Raw genomic sequence first — 14,861 nt, 5'->3', positions numbered from 1 at the left:
GTCTTGGTTGCAACTACTCGGCTCTGCTATTATAGTACTGAAGCAGCCATAGATAATATGTAAATGAGTGAGTGTAGCTCTGTTCCAGTAGAACTTGTTTATGGACATTGAAATCTGAATGTCATATAATATTCACATGCCATGAAATAGATTAGTCTCTTGATTTTTTTCCTTAACCATTTAAAATGTAACTCGTTCTTAGCTTGTTAGCTGTACAAAAGCAGGATGTGGATCAGATTTGGCCCACAGACCATAGTTTGCTGATGTTTGGCATATATAATAGTAAAAATTAGCAGAAAAATAATTAGGAAGGGATGAGTTTTGATCATTCATTAAATTTCTTTTAACATATTTTATTTGTTCACATATTTTAAATTCAATAATGGCTGTGTTTAACAACTGGCTCATAAATTTCCTGAAAATTTAACAGTCAACTTTCTTGAGCCAATATTAGCTGGCCCTATTACACCACAATGGTGCCCCTGACCCAAGCCATGGTGTTTTCAATCGCCTCGTAATACATGTGAAAGCTGGATGATGAATAAGGAAGACTGAAAAAGAATTGATGCCTCTGAATTGTGGTGTTGGTGAAGAATATTGAATATACCATGGACTGCCAAAAGAATGAACAAATCCATCTGGGAAGAAGTACAACCAGAATACTCCTTAGAAACAAGGATGGGGAGGCTATGTCTCACATACTTCGGACATGTTATTGGGAGGGATCAGTCCCTGGAGAAAGACATCATGCTTGGTAAAGTCGAGGGTCAGCAAAAAAAAGGGAGACCCTCAAAGAGATAGACTGACACAGTGGCTGCAACAATGGGCTCAAGCATAACAATGATTGTGAAGATGGCACAGGACCAGGCAGTGTTTCATTCTGTTGTACATAGGGTTGCTATGAGTTGGAACTGACTGGATGGCACCTAAAAACAACAACATTACACCACTGTCAGTAGGTATTATTATCCCTACTTTACAGATAAGAAAATTGAGCTTCAGAGAGGTTAAGTGTCTTGCTCTTGATTACCCAGGCAGTAAGTGAAGGAGCCAGGATTCAAAGTATATCTGACTGATTACAGAGACTAAGTCTTTAACCACTATCTGAGAGTTCTAGACCTTTAGAGAGTGGGTTTCTGGCAGGCTACTAGATTGCTGGACGACTGAGATATGGCTTTCTGTACACAATGACATATGGAAAATATATACATGATAGACAGGCGATAGACAGGCACAGTCTCTACAAACTCATGGTCTATTGCCGCTGCCAGGAATGTTTACCAGTGAGTGAAATGGCCAGACTGAAGCCCTCTGTTACATGTCAGAGTTTTGGAAAAGGGCCTAGGTTGGAAAAGGGTGCAATTAGTAGCAAAAGTGATGGTTCAAAATAATCTGTGGATTTCACTTATTTGTGTTATTTCCATTTCTGTGCCACATTCTGAATTTGTTTTTCCTGTCCCCAAGAAAATAAGATGGCATGACTATTCCAAACCTTTTGCTTCTCCCCTTTCCCCCTCCCCCCTCAAAAAACATAAAGAATTAAAAACTGGTAGGAAAAAAAGAATGATTTACAACCATTTCAATTCAAAATATTACCTCAGCCATCTTGCTGGACACATCCAGCACTAAGCAGACCACTTTGTCGCCAGCCTGTACAAGGGAGAATGTGGGAGGAGGTGGAAGCTCAGTCCCATTCATGGGAACACTGTTACTAAAGTCAGCAGAGTCTGAGATTACATCCCACGTACTTCTGAGGCTACACTTTTGGTTCTGTAGGTTTGGAGCTTCTTGGTTGTGAGTACTTGCATTGCAGAATTCAACCACCTGGAAGAAGAACAAAGCCTATTATTAGAGTATAAAGGCACTACTTCCATTCTAAGTGTGCTTTCTTAAGTAGCTAAAGGTTTAAAAAGAGGTGAGCTGAGAGACAGGAAATGAGAAATTTTCAGTAATGTAACTCTTCAAGAATGACATCAAGTTTACAAATCAACTTTGGTACCCTTTGCTTGAAACATTAGCACCTTTGCAGTTCTGAGATCATTAAAGTTTATTTGCACTTTGGATAATGGAGAGCAGACTATGTACATACATACCTTAGTCTAAGGAAAACAAAAGAATCTCCCACCCATCTCAGCAGGACATTGCATTAAGGAAACACCCCAAACCTTTTCACAGGAGATGTTATCTTGGTCAAACTCTTCCCTGGAATCTAATGTGGACTGCACCTTTATTGATCAATCAACATATACTGATCTAGCAACAAATATTGATCTCTGTGAGAGCAGAATAAGGAAAAACCAACTTAAATCTACTTCCTGATCTTTCCTTCCATATGGAAATATAGATATAATTCATATAAAGATACTAACTCTATGTCAGCATCCCTCTTAAAAGAAGAGTTTGTATTGCCAAGGGAGGCAGCACCATATATTCCCAATGGCTACAATCCTACAAAGAGTTATTTCCTGCTGACAGAACCTTCGTAGTTTAGAGCTAGAAGAAACCTTATAGACTCTCTAGGCCCATCTATAATTTCATAGAAGAGGAAGTTGGGCTCCTAAAGATCAGCAGGTGTTTAAGGACATGCACATCTTAGTAGGGTGAGGAGGCAGGAATAGAAAATAGGCTGTTTGTTTTGTTTTTTTTATTCTTTTCCTTTCATTTCATGACTATGCTTAGAAAATTGAGAAATTTTTCTGATGAGATATTAATGACTAGGTCTTTCAATAATTGCAAAGATAACCAAAAAATCAAACCCAGTGCTGTCGAGTCGATTCCAACTCATAGCGGCCCTATAGAACAGAGTAGAACTGCCCCATTGAGTTGCCAAGGAGTGCCTGGTGGATTCAAACCGCCAACACTTTGGTTAGCAGCTGTAGCACTTAACCACTACGTCACCAGGGTTTCCAATTACAAAGATAGTACCTAGTCAAAAACAATATGGATCAAATACATGGAATTATTTTGGCTTCATATACTAGCTATACATTAAAAACATCATGGACCAGGTAAAAATATGAAAAAGCACTTTAAAGTTACAGATGATTGCTAGCTTGACTAAAACCAGTTTGGAGATAAAAAGTTATGTGAAAAAAATGTGTCAATCCAAAAGGCGTTGGTCAGCCATGGAAACAAAAAGACAGCTTTATGGAAACCTGAGCCTGCAGTGACCGTCCCAGCCTCATGGAGAGGAGTTGACCCACAAATATGACTTGTCAGATTTTTTGTGAAGATGAACAGATATATCAGGTAAGGAAGGCTGATGTCACTAAGCCTCTGAATCACCTAACTCCCTCTTTTCTGATTCCATATTCTCTGAGGGGGCTTCTGGTGAGAATGTGGGTTTTCCATGCTGCTTCCTTCAGAGAGAAAATAAACCGGCCAGAGCATGCAAGTACAGGGTCCCCATGAAAGTTATCCTTTTTAAGTTAAAAAAAAAAAAAAAATGTGTTCTAGATTCATGCACTTGTCTCTTGTCAGTTAGTGTGGAATATTGACAAGGTTGAACTGTTGAACTACAAAGCTGAAGGTTAGTTAACTTCCCTTGGTGACACCTAATCATTCTTCTTAAGTTCTAGACTGCAAAACAAGGAAAGGGAATTAGGAAATGCAATTAAAACGTAATGTGGTTGTTGATCTCAAATGAGAGAAATATATTAATTTGTTACATCCCTCTCATTAGCCTAGTATACTTTCCTAGGAAAGGATACAGGAACACTATCATTGATGAATTTATTTTGTGGGCTTCAGGATTTCCCTCATTAAATCACCTTCCCTGGGAAACAAACAATCACTTTTCTAAAGAAATCCATATTTTGGTGATCATCTTGGGGGCCTCGGTTTACCTATAAAATAAAAACTAGATGAGCTGTAAGTTCCCCAAGCTCTAAAAAGGACTGGATATTGTCTTATTTTAAAATAGTTAAAATATATCAGTCTCTCTTGAGGACTCCTGGAGGGGTTTCTCATCCCAAGGTCATACTTACAGAAGATAAACTTTGCATGAACATTATCGATGCAGTTGCATTTTGGGTGCTGTTGTATATAAACGTGCAACCTTCCTGGAAAAGCTTACTAATAATACAGTTTTCTTGGGGGCAAGGGCCTTTTTCACACACAAAAATGCCTGTGATGTCAGATGAACACCTAAAATAGAAAAAGAAATTGGGTCTATTTTAGAAATATCTATGTTTCTTTTTCACTAGTTTATATAATAATTTGTCCCAAGGATTGTAGCTTGCTAGATACACACAAAACACTTTTTAAGCTGCCATATTCAGAAATTTAGGAATGCAATTCACTTTTTTTTTTTGGTAGCATAAATAACAAAACATTTGCCATTTCTACAATCATCAGGAGTACAGTTCAGTGACACTGCTTATGTTCACCATGTTGTTCAACCATCATCAACTGTTCCCATATTTTTCCATCACCCTTAACAGAAAGCTCAGGGTCTCCTAAGCATTGTGTCTTCCTTTCCCCCTCCTTCCGTCCTATCCCTGGTAACCACTAAAAAACTTTGATCTCTATACACTTGCCTGTCATAGATATTTTATATAAGCTCGCCTGTATTTTAAAGTGTTTGATCTGAATGAAGGGGTTCTGTATTGCCAAGAGTTATAACAACTAATCAAGATCAAAGCAAAAGATCCAAGGAAATCAAGAACTTTTGGAGACACAAGGAAGGGCAGGGGTGGCATACGCTGAGTCAGGGTTCCACCGAGCTCATTTCCCATTGGACATCAGGAGAAGAAGAGAATGAACATGTAATGGTTATATTTAAAAGGATTCCTACCTAACCAAGCAATCTCAAACACTGTCAGTGGGTGTGAAAAATAGCACAACCCTGAGGAAAGAAATCTGTCAATATCTACCAAAATTATGATTGAGGTACCATTTGACCTAGGAATTCTTGGGAGCTATTTAATAGGTATATAGATCTGCCTGCACACATGAAAAATGACATATGTTTAATGGTATGACCTGCAGTATTATTGGTAATAAAAGATTGGAAACAACCCATGTGGCCAAAAATGTAGGACGGTTGAATAAATTATGGTACATCCACACAAAGGAATACTATGCAATTATAAAAAAAAAAAAGAGAGAGAGAATGGGAAAGAATATTTGTATTTATTTGAATTTCCCTGAAGAAATATTGCAAAGAGAAATAAGAAACTAATAATATCAATTACCTAGAGGTGATGAAAGGGTGGAGACAGTAGTGAGAGGGGACATCTAAGAGTAAATAACTTTTTAACATCTGAACCACGTAAAGGTTTAACAGTTTTTTGAAAAACTGCAATAAAATTAAAAAGCTGAAAAAAATGAAAGGATCTCTTCCTTACCAATTAAGTTTTAGCCAGGACTTCCAACTGGTTCATTTCAGTTTGACCCCGTGCTGAGAATTTGCATTTCTAACTAGTTCCCAGGTGATGCTTCTGGTTAGGGACTAATTCTGAGAACTACTAGCAGAGCAGTGGTTCTCGAAAGTTATTATACATAAGAATCACCTGGGGATCTTGTTAGCATGTAGAGTTTGATTCAGTAGATCAGGTTTGGAAATGCAAATTCTCGGCAGGGGATCGAACCAAAATGAACTAGTTTGAAGCCCTTCTTTTAGTTGCCATTACAAATTTAATTTTAAAGTCAGATAAATAAACATTTAACTTTTTTTTAATATTTCATTTTTTAAATTGTGCTTTAGATGAAGATTTACAGAGCAAATTAGTTTCTCATTAGACAATTAATACACATACTGTTTTGTGACATTGGTTGCCAACCCCACGACATGTCAACCTTCTCCCCCTTCCCAACCTTGGGTTCCCCACTGCCAGTTTTCCTGTCTCCTCCTGCCTTCCGTCCTTGCCCCTGGGCTGGTGTGCCCATTTAGTCTTGTTTTTAAACAATGAATTTTAAACATGAGAAAAAGTACTAACCTTGTTTCTTTAATCTGATTTTGCCCATTTATGTAGAAAGGTTTCTCATAGTTATATTCATCAAACACACCCCAACGGAGATGAGCCCATTCGTGGACAAACACTCTGCCTGCGGATGAGAGAGCTTTTGCATTTGAGTTCCTAATCTCAGCGAGGGGCCTTGCTAAGCAGTGAAGACATAATATCAATGGCTACATATACTTATTTCAAAGAGTTGAAGTGTAATTCTCTCTCCCACTTTTCACTCCCCCACCCGAGTTCCCATCCCCTCCTACTCTACCCTCTGCCATCATGAAAGAGACAATGTGAAAATATGTTTAGCCCTGTAAATGCAAACCAATGGTTTACTTATTGCACATCTATTTGAAGCTAATGAGGAGTGCCACATACTTCCATTTCCTGGATGAAGCTGTCTAACAGGTTTCTATTTGGCTTCAGATAGGCTTCTAAATTCAGGGTTTGGGAAAAGAGGGATAGAAGTAAATCTAAGCAAGCAAGTAAAGCTTTTCTCTTCTTCAATCTGTGTTACGCCTGCTTTCATCTTGTGGGTGATTCTCCTATCTAGAGCAATGATTGACACACTGGAGTTAGGAGGGATGAGGGAGCAGAAAAGGAGATCGTAGCCTTGATGGTCCTTTCCCTTTTATTTTATCCCTGATTTGCCACATCTCCAACTCAGCTCCTAGAAACACCTGTCTTCATCACCAAATACTCTGTAACTTTCTCACTCTTTCTATAAATCTTACATTTCTTTCAAAGTTCAATCAAACTTAATTCTCCATAAAAGCTTTCCATATTTCCCTCCCAAAAGGCTCTTTTCTTTTTTTCATTCCTTTTTTTTCTCTCTTTTTAAAAACTTTTCTTCTCTGAATTCTTTTAAGTTCTGGGAATCCAGAAAGTGTTTTCTGAGTTGACTTGGGCTGTGGCATATTGTGCAATTTTTAGTCTTTGGAACAAAGGAAGGGAGGGGAACAGTTCAAGCTGAAAGTGTTAAGGAAAAGTTTGTGCCTACTCATGGAATTTAGAAGTGCTGATGAAGTCATTTGCTTGTGCAGAGGTTATCAGCACCCCATGGTTATCGGAAAAAGAACGTTTATGTAGACTCTTATAAAGTGTTTTATAAAATGTGTTTTATAGAGTGTGTTGCTCCATACACAACATAACAAAGTCTGTCTAGATTTAAGTGGTGGTAGAAATGAAAGTCTCATTTGAAAGGCACAGCAATGGATTTAGTTTTGGTTTTATTGTATGTTAAGGGGTCCTGGTGGCTCAGTGGTTAAGTGCTTGGCTGCTAACCAAAAGGTCAGCAGTTCAAATCCACCGGCTGCTCCTTTGAAACCCTATGGGGGCAGTTCTACTCTATCCTGTAGGATCACTATGAGTAGCAAATGACTCAATGGCAATGGGTTTGGTTTGGTTTTTACTGTATGTTAAAATTAAAAACAAAAAAATTTATAATGGAATAGTAAGCCCTTGACCTGATGTCCTTTCTCACTACAGTTTCTCCATCAGACCTCATTCACTAAATACCAGTCTCCTCTATGGAAAACAATGCCTATGGCCCTGACTTTTCCCAAACCTCAGTTATCCATATCCAACCACAAGCCGGGCCTTTCTACCTGCATGTTGTAGTCTGCCTTTGGGTTTCCCCCTTTAAACTGGTTCCTTTTATTTCTGACAGACACTTGGTATATCCCTTCATGCAGTGCACACCTCTTGCCTTCTTTCTCTAGCAGCTCAGACCTCTTTTTTCTTTTCCTCATTTTCTTTTTTCCTCCAGAATATCTCTCACCACTTTTGAGTTCTTAGTATAAAATAACATTTGAAAAGCAAATAGCACAGTGTCTGACACGTAGGAAATTCTCATTATTCTTATTATTACCTCTGCTGTCCTCACTCTCACCGCCTCCACCCTTGTTCAAGTGCTGATGGCCTCATACCTGGACTTCTCCTAATTATTGTCCTGGTGTCCAGTTTCTCCCTCCTTTATCTATCTTATCCACACAGATTAATCTTCTTAAAACACTGGTTTGATGGTGTGATTCCTATGCTTACAAACCTTCAGCAGTGACTTGCTAATCTGGGCATTTGAGGTTCTCCATCCCCCAACCCCCACATGCATTTCAGCATTTTCTCCCGTTCTTTCGCTACACAGTCCTCTGCACCAGTTAATAGGGTCAACTGCTCCCCATCTCTCAAATATGCCCTGACTTTTGTTCATATTCTTCCCACTATTTATCCTCTCCCTTTTTGCTATTTGTCAAAATGATATTTAATCTGTCTACTTTTTTTACTCTGTGTGATCTTTTCTGGCCATGCTTGGCTCAAACTGGCCTCTCCTTTCACTGACTTCTTATACCACTCACTCTGGGTCACTAATCTGGTGCTTCCTCTTCCTAGCTCATTTTGTTCACCATCTTTTCATGGCCATGTGGCCCACCTCTCCATCTAAACGGCAAGTCCTTGGGTTTCAGATTCTCTGAGTCCCTTTTAGCACCAAGCATCAACCCCCTCCTTCCCCCCACCCCCAAACAAACACCCAAACCTGTTGCAGCCGAGTTGATCGCAGTTGAGTTGATTCCGACTCATGGCAAACCCACATATTACAGAGTAGAATGCTCCATAGGGTTTTCTTAGCTGTGATCTTTACAGAAGCAAATTGCCAGGCCCTTCTTTCACAGGACTGGCTGGGTGAGGTTACTAGATGACCACAAACCATTTGTGTCACCCAGGGAGCAAGCACAGAATATTGTAAATAGTGCTGTCCAGTGGCTATTTCTTGATCAGTTGAGCTTACCTCGTGGTCCATAGCCAGCTATTAAATTCTCATTTAGTAGGAAATTAGGTGTAAAATGAATGTATTTTCCCTCTTCTCCACACCCTCTGTACTGCAGGGTGTATGGATCATCACCATGTGTCCCATACCAGTCAGCCACGATGACATTTGCCTAAAAAAAAAAAAAAGCCTTGTGATACTCTGTATCTTGACTGGGATGCTGGTGATATAAGTGTATAATACTTCGAACAGTTAAAACACTTTGAACCATAACTTAATATCTTTGTATTTTACTGCATGTAATTATACCCAATTTAAAAACAGATTTTAGAAATACCTTGTAGATGGAGTTTAAAATACACTCATACCTATACATCAATAACATCCTTTGGCACTTTCAAAAATATTTATATTTTAAAAGCTTTGCAAAGTTCCATGGAGCTTCATTACTTCCATTTGATCTTCCCATCTTCCATGTTAAATTTTTCTCAAAAATTAACACTGAAAAAATGGCATATTTTGAAATACCATAAAGTATAATAAAAATATTTCAAGAAATTTTAAAGAAAATTTTCACTTTATTCAAAACTGTGCTATAAAATGTGACAGCCTCTTGAGAACAACTTTTTGTGGGTTATTTCATCACTGCAAAACAATAGGATATGTTTCTTTTACACCTTGTCTTTTCATGCCCACAACCAATCAGATAAGCAAAACAATTGTTATAATGAAATTATATTTCTTCTCGTACCCTGATCATTTCAATTAACATTGCTAAAAACACATTTAAAGGTGTCCAAAACTAAGGTAAATATTCAAATAACCATCAAGATGACACCATATTTTTATTGTACTTTAGATGAAAGTTTATAGAACAAACTAGGTTCTCATTAAAAAGTTGGTACACATACTGTTTTATGACATTGGTTAACAACCCCACGAGGACATGTCAACACTCCCCCTCTCAACCTTGGGTTCGCTCCCTATTACCAGCTTTCCTGCCCTGTCTGGGCTTCTAGTCCTTTCCCTTGGGCTGTTGTGACCCTTTAGTCTCATTTTGTTTTATGGGCCTATCTAATCTTTGGCTGAAAGGTAAACCTCAGGAGTGACTTCAGTACTGAGCTAAAAGGGTGTCTGAGGGACATACTTTTGGGATTTCTCCAGTCTCTGTCACACTAGTAAGCTGGTCTTTTTTTGTGATCTAGAATTTTGTTCTATACTTTTCTCCAGCTCTGTCTGGGACCCTCTATTGTGATCCCTGTCAGAGCAGTCAGTGGTGGTAGCCAGGTACCATCTAGTTGTACTGGGCTCAGTCTGGTGGAGGCCATGGTAGATGTGGTCCATTAGTCCTTTGGACTAATCTTTCCCTTGTATCTTTAATTTTCTTCATTCTCCCTTGCTCCAGAAGGGTTGAAACCAGTGGAATATCTGAAATGGCCACTCACAGGCTTTTAAGATCCCAGACGCTACTCACCAAAGTAGAATGTAGAATATTTTCTTCATAAACTACGTTATGCCGGTTGAGCTAGATGTTCCCTGAGACCATGGTCCTCACAGCCCCTCAGCCCAGCAATTCAGTTTCTCAGGGAGTTTGAATGTGTCTATGTAGCTTCCATGACCTTGCCTTTTACAGGTTGTGCTGGCTTCCCCAGTATTGTGTACTGTCTTACCCTTCACCAAAGTTAACACTTACCTACGGTCTATTTAGTAAGATAACGCAATTTTATGTGTAGCATCTTTTTTTTTTTCATTTTTAGGAGGCAAGATAACTTGTTGTCTCAGGACTTGCCCCTGGAATTATGTTGTTAAGTTAAAAAAGAAAAAGCTTAACAGGAATTAATTTTATAATAATTAACAATGAATATATTGATTTTAAGACCCATAAGAACTCAAGCCAAGGACTTTTGCAATGCAATACCCACAAATAAGGCAAAAAGAGATAACACCCTTGGATAGCCCTCACTTGAACAAAACGTCATTCCTATGCCTGGAAATTTGTCCCAGAGCAAAAAGAAAAAAAAACTGTTCTGCATGGAATGGAATATTCAGAGGCTGTTTGGAGTTATAGTCACCTTATACACTATAGTAATACAGCTCTTGCCCACTCTTCTTAACCCTTCCTCCGCACCCCTCATTCTACCTACTTTAGACGGTATGTTCACAAGGACAGGAACTACCTTGCTTGTCGTTGTGCACTCCGCAGCACTTAGCATGGCCCATACATAATGATCATTCGCTAAGCATTTGCTTAAATGGCATTAAGAAAGTTAAAGAAATTGGTATCCAACGGATATATGGACAGCGTTCAGTGACTTTCTTTGCTTTTTCTGTTCAGTCATATATCTTACTTTTTTTTTTTAAAGTAATTTATTCCTCTCTCTTCTTTGGCTGTTGCTTGTCTCCAATATGCCTTTGTTCCACTGAGGTAAAATCGATTAATGCAATCTCCGTAGTTAGCTACAGACAACATAGTATAGTGCAAAGTAAAAACCTGGATTCAAATCCTGACTCTGTAAATTACTGGCAGTTTGTCTTGGGAAAAAGTTCTTACCTTATTTGAGCCCCAGTTTCCTAATCTGTAATTATAAAAAAAAACCCAAAAAACAGTGGTATCGAGTCGTTTCCGACTGTAATAATAACACCTAACTTTTAGAGTGTGTGAGGATTAAATGAGTTAATAATTGTAAAGTGCCTGGCACATAGTTGAAGCTTAATAGACGCTAGCTTCCCAGTTTATCCCAGTTTCCCTACTTCCTCTACCTCCCCTACCAAGGCACAAATGCTTTCACCTGGTCATAATTCAGATGCTTTCAGGAATCTCTTTAACTTTTTTGAAGTTCCTCGGTGGTACAAATGGTTAATGTGCTTGTCTGCTAACTGGAAGTACAGTTGGAGGTTTGAGTCCACCTGGAGGTGCCTCAGAAGAAAAGCCTGGAGATCCACTTCTGAAAAATCAACTGTTGAAACCCTGTGGAGCACAGTTCTACTCTGACACACGTGGGGTCATCACGAATCAGACATGACTCAACAGCAACTGGCGGTGGTTAACTTCTTCAGGGCACAGAGGTGCTTTTCTAGGAGGCTGTATCATTTAATTGCTGAAAGAGCAACCTCAAAGGAGAGCTAATATTTAAAATAATCACTGAAAATTTCATACCAAGTGACACAAATAAGGAAAAAGGGAAAGAACCACACGCCTCCTGCTCTCTGCTTGAGCTGTAGTTACAGACCTTGAACCCGCTCCGTTGCTGAAGCCTTGAGCTAAGTTCTTAGCGCCTCCGCTCCTGGCCCTCCTGGGTGCTGTGATTGACTCTTAGTTCACTGTAACTCACTATGCCATTTCCCAAGTTTATTTAACATTTATTTACAGAATGCATACCAGTATATGACAGAGGTTATCATGGGTGTTTAACTATGATTTGTGGTAGACCAGAGTTCTTTAGGGTTAAGTTCTTTGTGGTTAGAAAAGGAAAGATAGCCATCCCTTACCCTCTTTCCCCCATATACCCTTCTTGGTTTTCCTCTTCTCTCCTGGACTTAGGCTAATATGAGATTCTGCTATTTCCCCCCCCTCCCCCGGCATGAGTGGATATTCACGTTTTCATGCCTGTGGGTGGCTGATGTTTCTGTCTGGACATGCATGTTACTACTCCTGACAGGATGGTAAATGAAGATAGTCATAACTGCAATTATTTCTCTTTACAGCTCATGCTCAGTGGGATAAAAGTAATCCTTAGTCCTTAATCAAAAATTCCAGAAGGGAATCTGTCAGTTACAAAATAAAGAGATCTTCTGAGAGGCTACTAGGGCAAAAGCATTTTATGTATTTTTTATTCCATAGTTTACATTCATTTATTATATTTCCATATACTTTATGAGTACCAATCTGCTTAGTGATATTACTTGCATATTAACATCAGAGATTTGTTTCTGCTTAAGTTCTTACTCACAAAGTGGCACGCGGTGTATTTTATACTGTTTTTATGTCCTTAAGTTAAGCTCTTTTAGTGAAATCCTGAATTCTTACCTTTTCATATGATTCCTGTTTTCCTTTGCTGTACTTATTAGCTTTCCATGTGGTGGGTATTAAAATCTTTATATTTCTGAAAAACACTCTCTTCTTGGTAGCATTGAATAGGTAAAAAGAAGCTTCCGTTATCATTTCCTGTTTCCAAACAAAAGAAATGCTTATTTTATCAGCCTAAGTCATTTATGATGGGTTTTCTGATTATTCTTGTATAAATTGTAACAAAAAGTAATAAAACTATTTTGAAGGAGCTCATTTCTTTTAAAGGATACATTAGACTTTGGGAAAAATTAGAAGCAAAATAAATAAACTTGAAATGGTTATCTGGAAGATATTTTAGGACACTGTGTGTCTGGGCTTGCCTACATGATTTCTTCATTTTGGGGGAAGGCTTTTAAGCTTTCACAGCACAGATTCATGTCATGTCACACCTGCGGGCATGTCAAAGACCACGCCTTATGATGACACTGATTTTACTGAAGCAATACTGAAGGATGCTCTTAAGTAGTGGAGTTATGATCCTCCCTTACCACATTAAAGCTAAATAATCAATTACTTTATACAACATTCAGGTGAAAAAAAAAAAAAAGAATTTTGCTCCCAGTGCTCCTTACAGACTCTTACCCTTTCTGTCTGGGAATTCTCACCCTCAGGATGGAATCTGACAATGTAATTTTAACAAGCACTGTCCTGCACATTTCAGTGAAATGTCTGGTCTTTGTTGCCAAAAATGGGGTTTTTTTTTTAAAGTTAGAAACCGAAAAACAAAACCAAACCCCTTGCTGCTGAGTCAATTCCAACTCATAGTGACTCTACAGGGCAGAATAGAGCTGCCCCATAGGGTTTCCAAGGAGCACCTTGCGGGCTTAAACTGCCGACCTTTTGGTTAGCAGCTGTAGCTCTTAACCACTCCGCCATCAGGGTTTCCCTTTTTTTTTTTTTTTAAGTTACTACTCCAAAAACAGTCATGAAAGAAAACAAAATAGCTAAAATAAGTAGTAGCCAACAAAAAGAAAAGAGCGCTGGATCAGCTTTCTGTGAGCTGAGACTACACAGAATTAGGTAAAAAATTTGCTCATCCATAATTTTAAAAAATTGCTTTTTTTTAATCATAACTTCTGGTGCTGTCTCTAACAAATGGTGCCCTTTCTACTGCTCAGCTGCAAACCAGGCAGGGGTTAGCTTTTGAAAGAAGGTTACAGGTCTATTCTAATGAGATAATGGTATTGACTTAACATATTTGCCACCCACCTTAATGTTCGGTATGAGGTTCTGATCTTCCGATACCTGAGGATTAATTGCAACGAGTAATCCATCATACCCGTTGTCTTGAAGCTGCACACCGGCTCCCAGGAGTAGGAGTTCTGGACTTAGGGCAACCAGGAGAGTCACAAACCTCAGGTTGCAAATGGGACCAGCATCGTCCCTGTGGGTCATGTTTTAGAGAAGGCTCCAGTTTACTCAATCTGGCCCTGCTAGGCACATTATGCCAGTTTGTTAATGGGAAAACAGATTTCTTCCTGAACTTCCAAGTCTTAGAACTTGTGAGGAAGGAGGTGCCTTCTTTAAATATCAAGGTGGATCTGTCTGGGACCTGCCTGTACAAGTCCTTTTTCTCTAGGCAATGCCATACTTGCCTGTCCTGTGGTTGTGCTTCCTTCTGAATCATGGTTGGGCAAGAAAACTTCAACCGCCTTACTCATTTTCTCTCTCAGCAGAAAGAAGAGGGAAACTAAGACAAAAGGAGCTTGAAAGTGGAGGCCTGGCTGATTGGGCTGGAAATAGGGTATCTGGGTTGTTCAGTCCACTTTTAACAGACTCACAGAAATTGATGGTTAGTGATATTCCTCTTCTCATCCTTAGCCACCCTCCTCCATGAGTCGGTGTAACTACTTCCCTACTGCACTCAAATTATGTTTTGTTTGCTTTAAGATTCCCTGTGTCTGTTTATTTTGCAGATTTGGGAATCCATCCTGCAGCCCTGTCCCTAGGGCCCTGGGGGCAGGTAGCCTGGACAAGCTCTTAGCTGATGACTGTGGGGATGGTATCAGATATCCTCCAGGGAGGTCCCAGTGCCAGGAACTTGGCTGCCTCTTCAGGCCACGGAGGCCTTTCCCTC

General features: G+C 39.2%; 1 protein-coding gene across 1 annotated transcript in view; it reads right to left on the bottom strand.

Moving 5' to 3' along the window:
* CLCA2 (chloride channel accessory 2) overlaps nucleotides 1-14,179 on the bottom strand; it is a 39,808-nt gene extending 25,629 nt beyond the window's left edge. The window contains exons 1-6 of the mRNA XM_049875981.1: nucleotides 13,994-14,179; nucleotides 12,743-12,880; nucleotides 8,737-8,887; nucleotides 5,940-6,048; nucleotides 3,987-4,146; nucleotides 1,597-1,824 (exon numbers count right to left, since the gene is read on the bottom strand). Of these exons, the coding sequence (XP_049731938.1) occupies nucleotides 1,597-1,824; nucleotides 3,987-4,146; nucleotides 5,940-6,048; nucleotides 8,737-8,887; nucleotides 12,743-12,880; nucleotides 13,994-14,179 (972 nt within the window). The remainder of the gene's footprint in view (nucleotides 1-1,596; nucleotides 1,825-3,986; nucleotides 4,147-5,939; nucleotides 6,049-8,736; nucleotides 8,888-12,742; nucleotides 12,881-13,993) is intronic.
* Between the last annotated feature and the right edge of the window lie 682 nt (nucleotides 14,180-14,861).

This window comes from Elephas maximus, chromosome 3, assembly GCF_024166365.1.
Source record: "Elephas maximus indicus isolate mEleMax1 chromosome 3, mEleMax1 primary haplotype, whole genome shotgun sequence".
Classification (NCBI taxonomy): Eukaryota; Metazoa; Chordata; class Mammalia; order Proboscidea; family Elephantidae; genus Elephas; species Elephas maximus.
The sequence above is the reverse complement of the archived record's forward strand: the minus strand, read 5'-3'. Positions and strand labels throughout refer to the sequence as shown.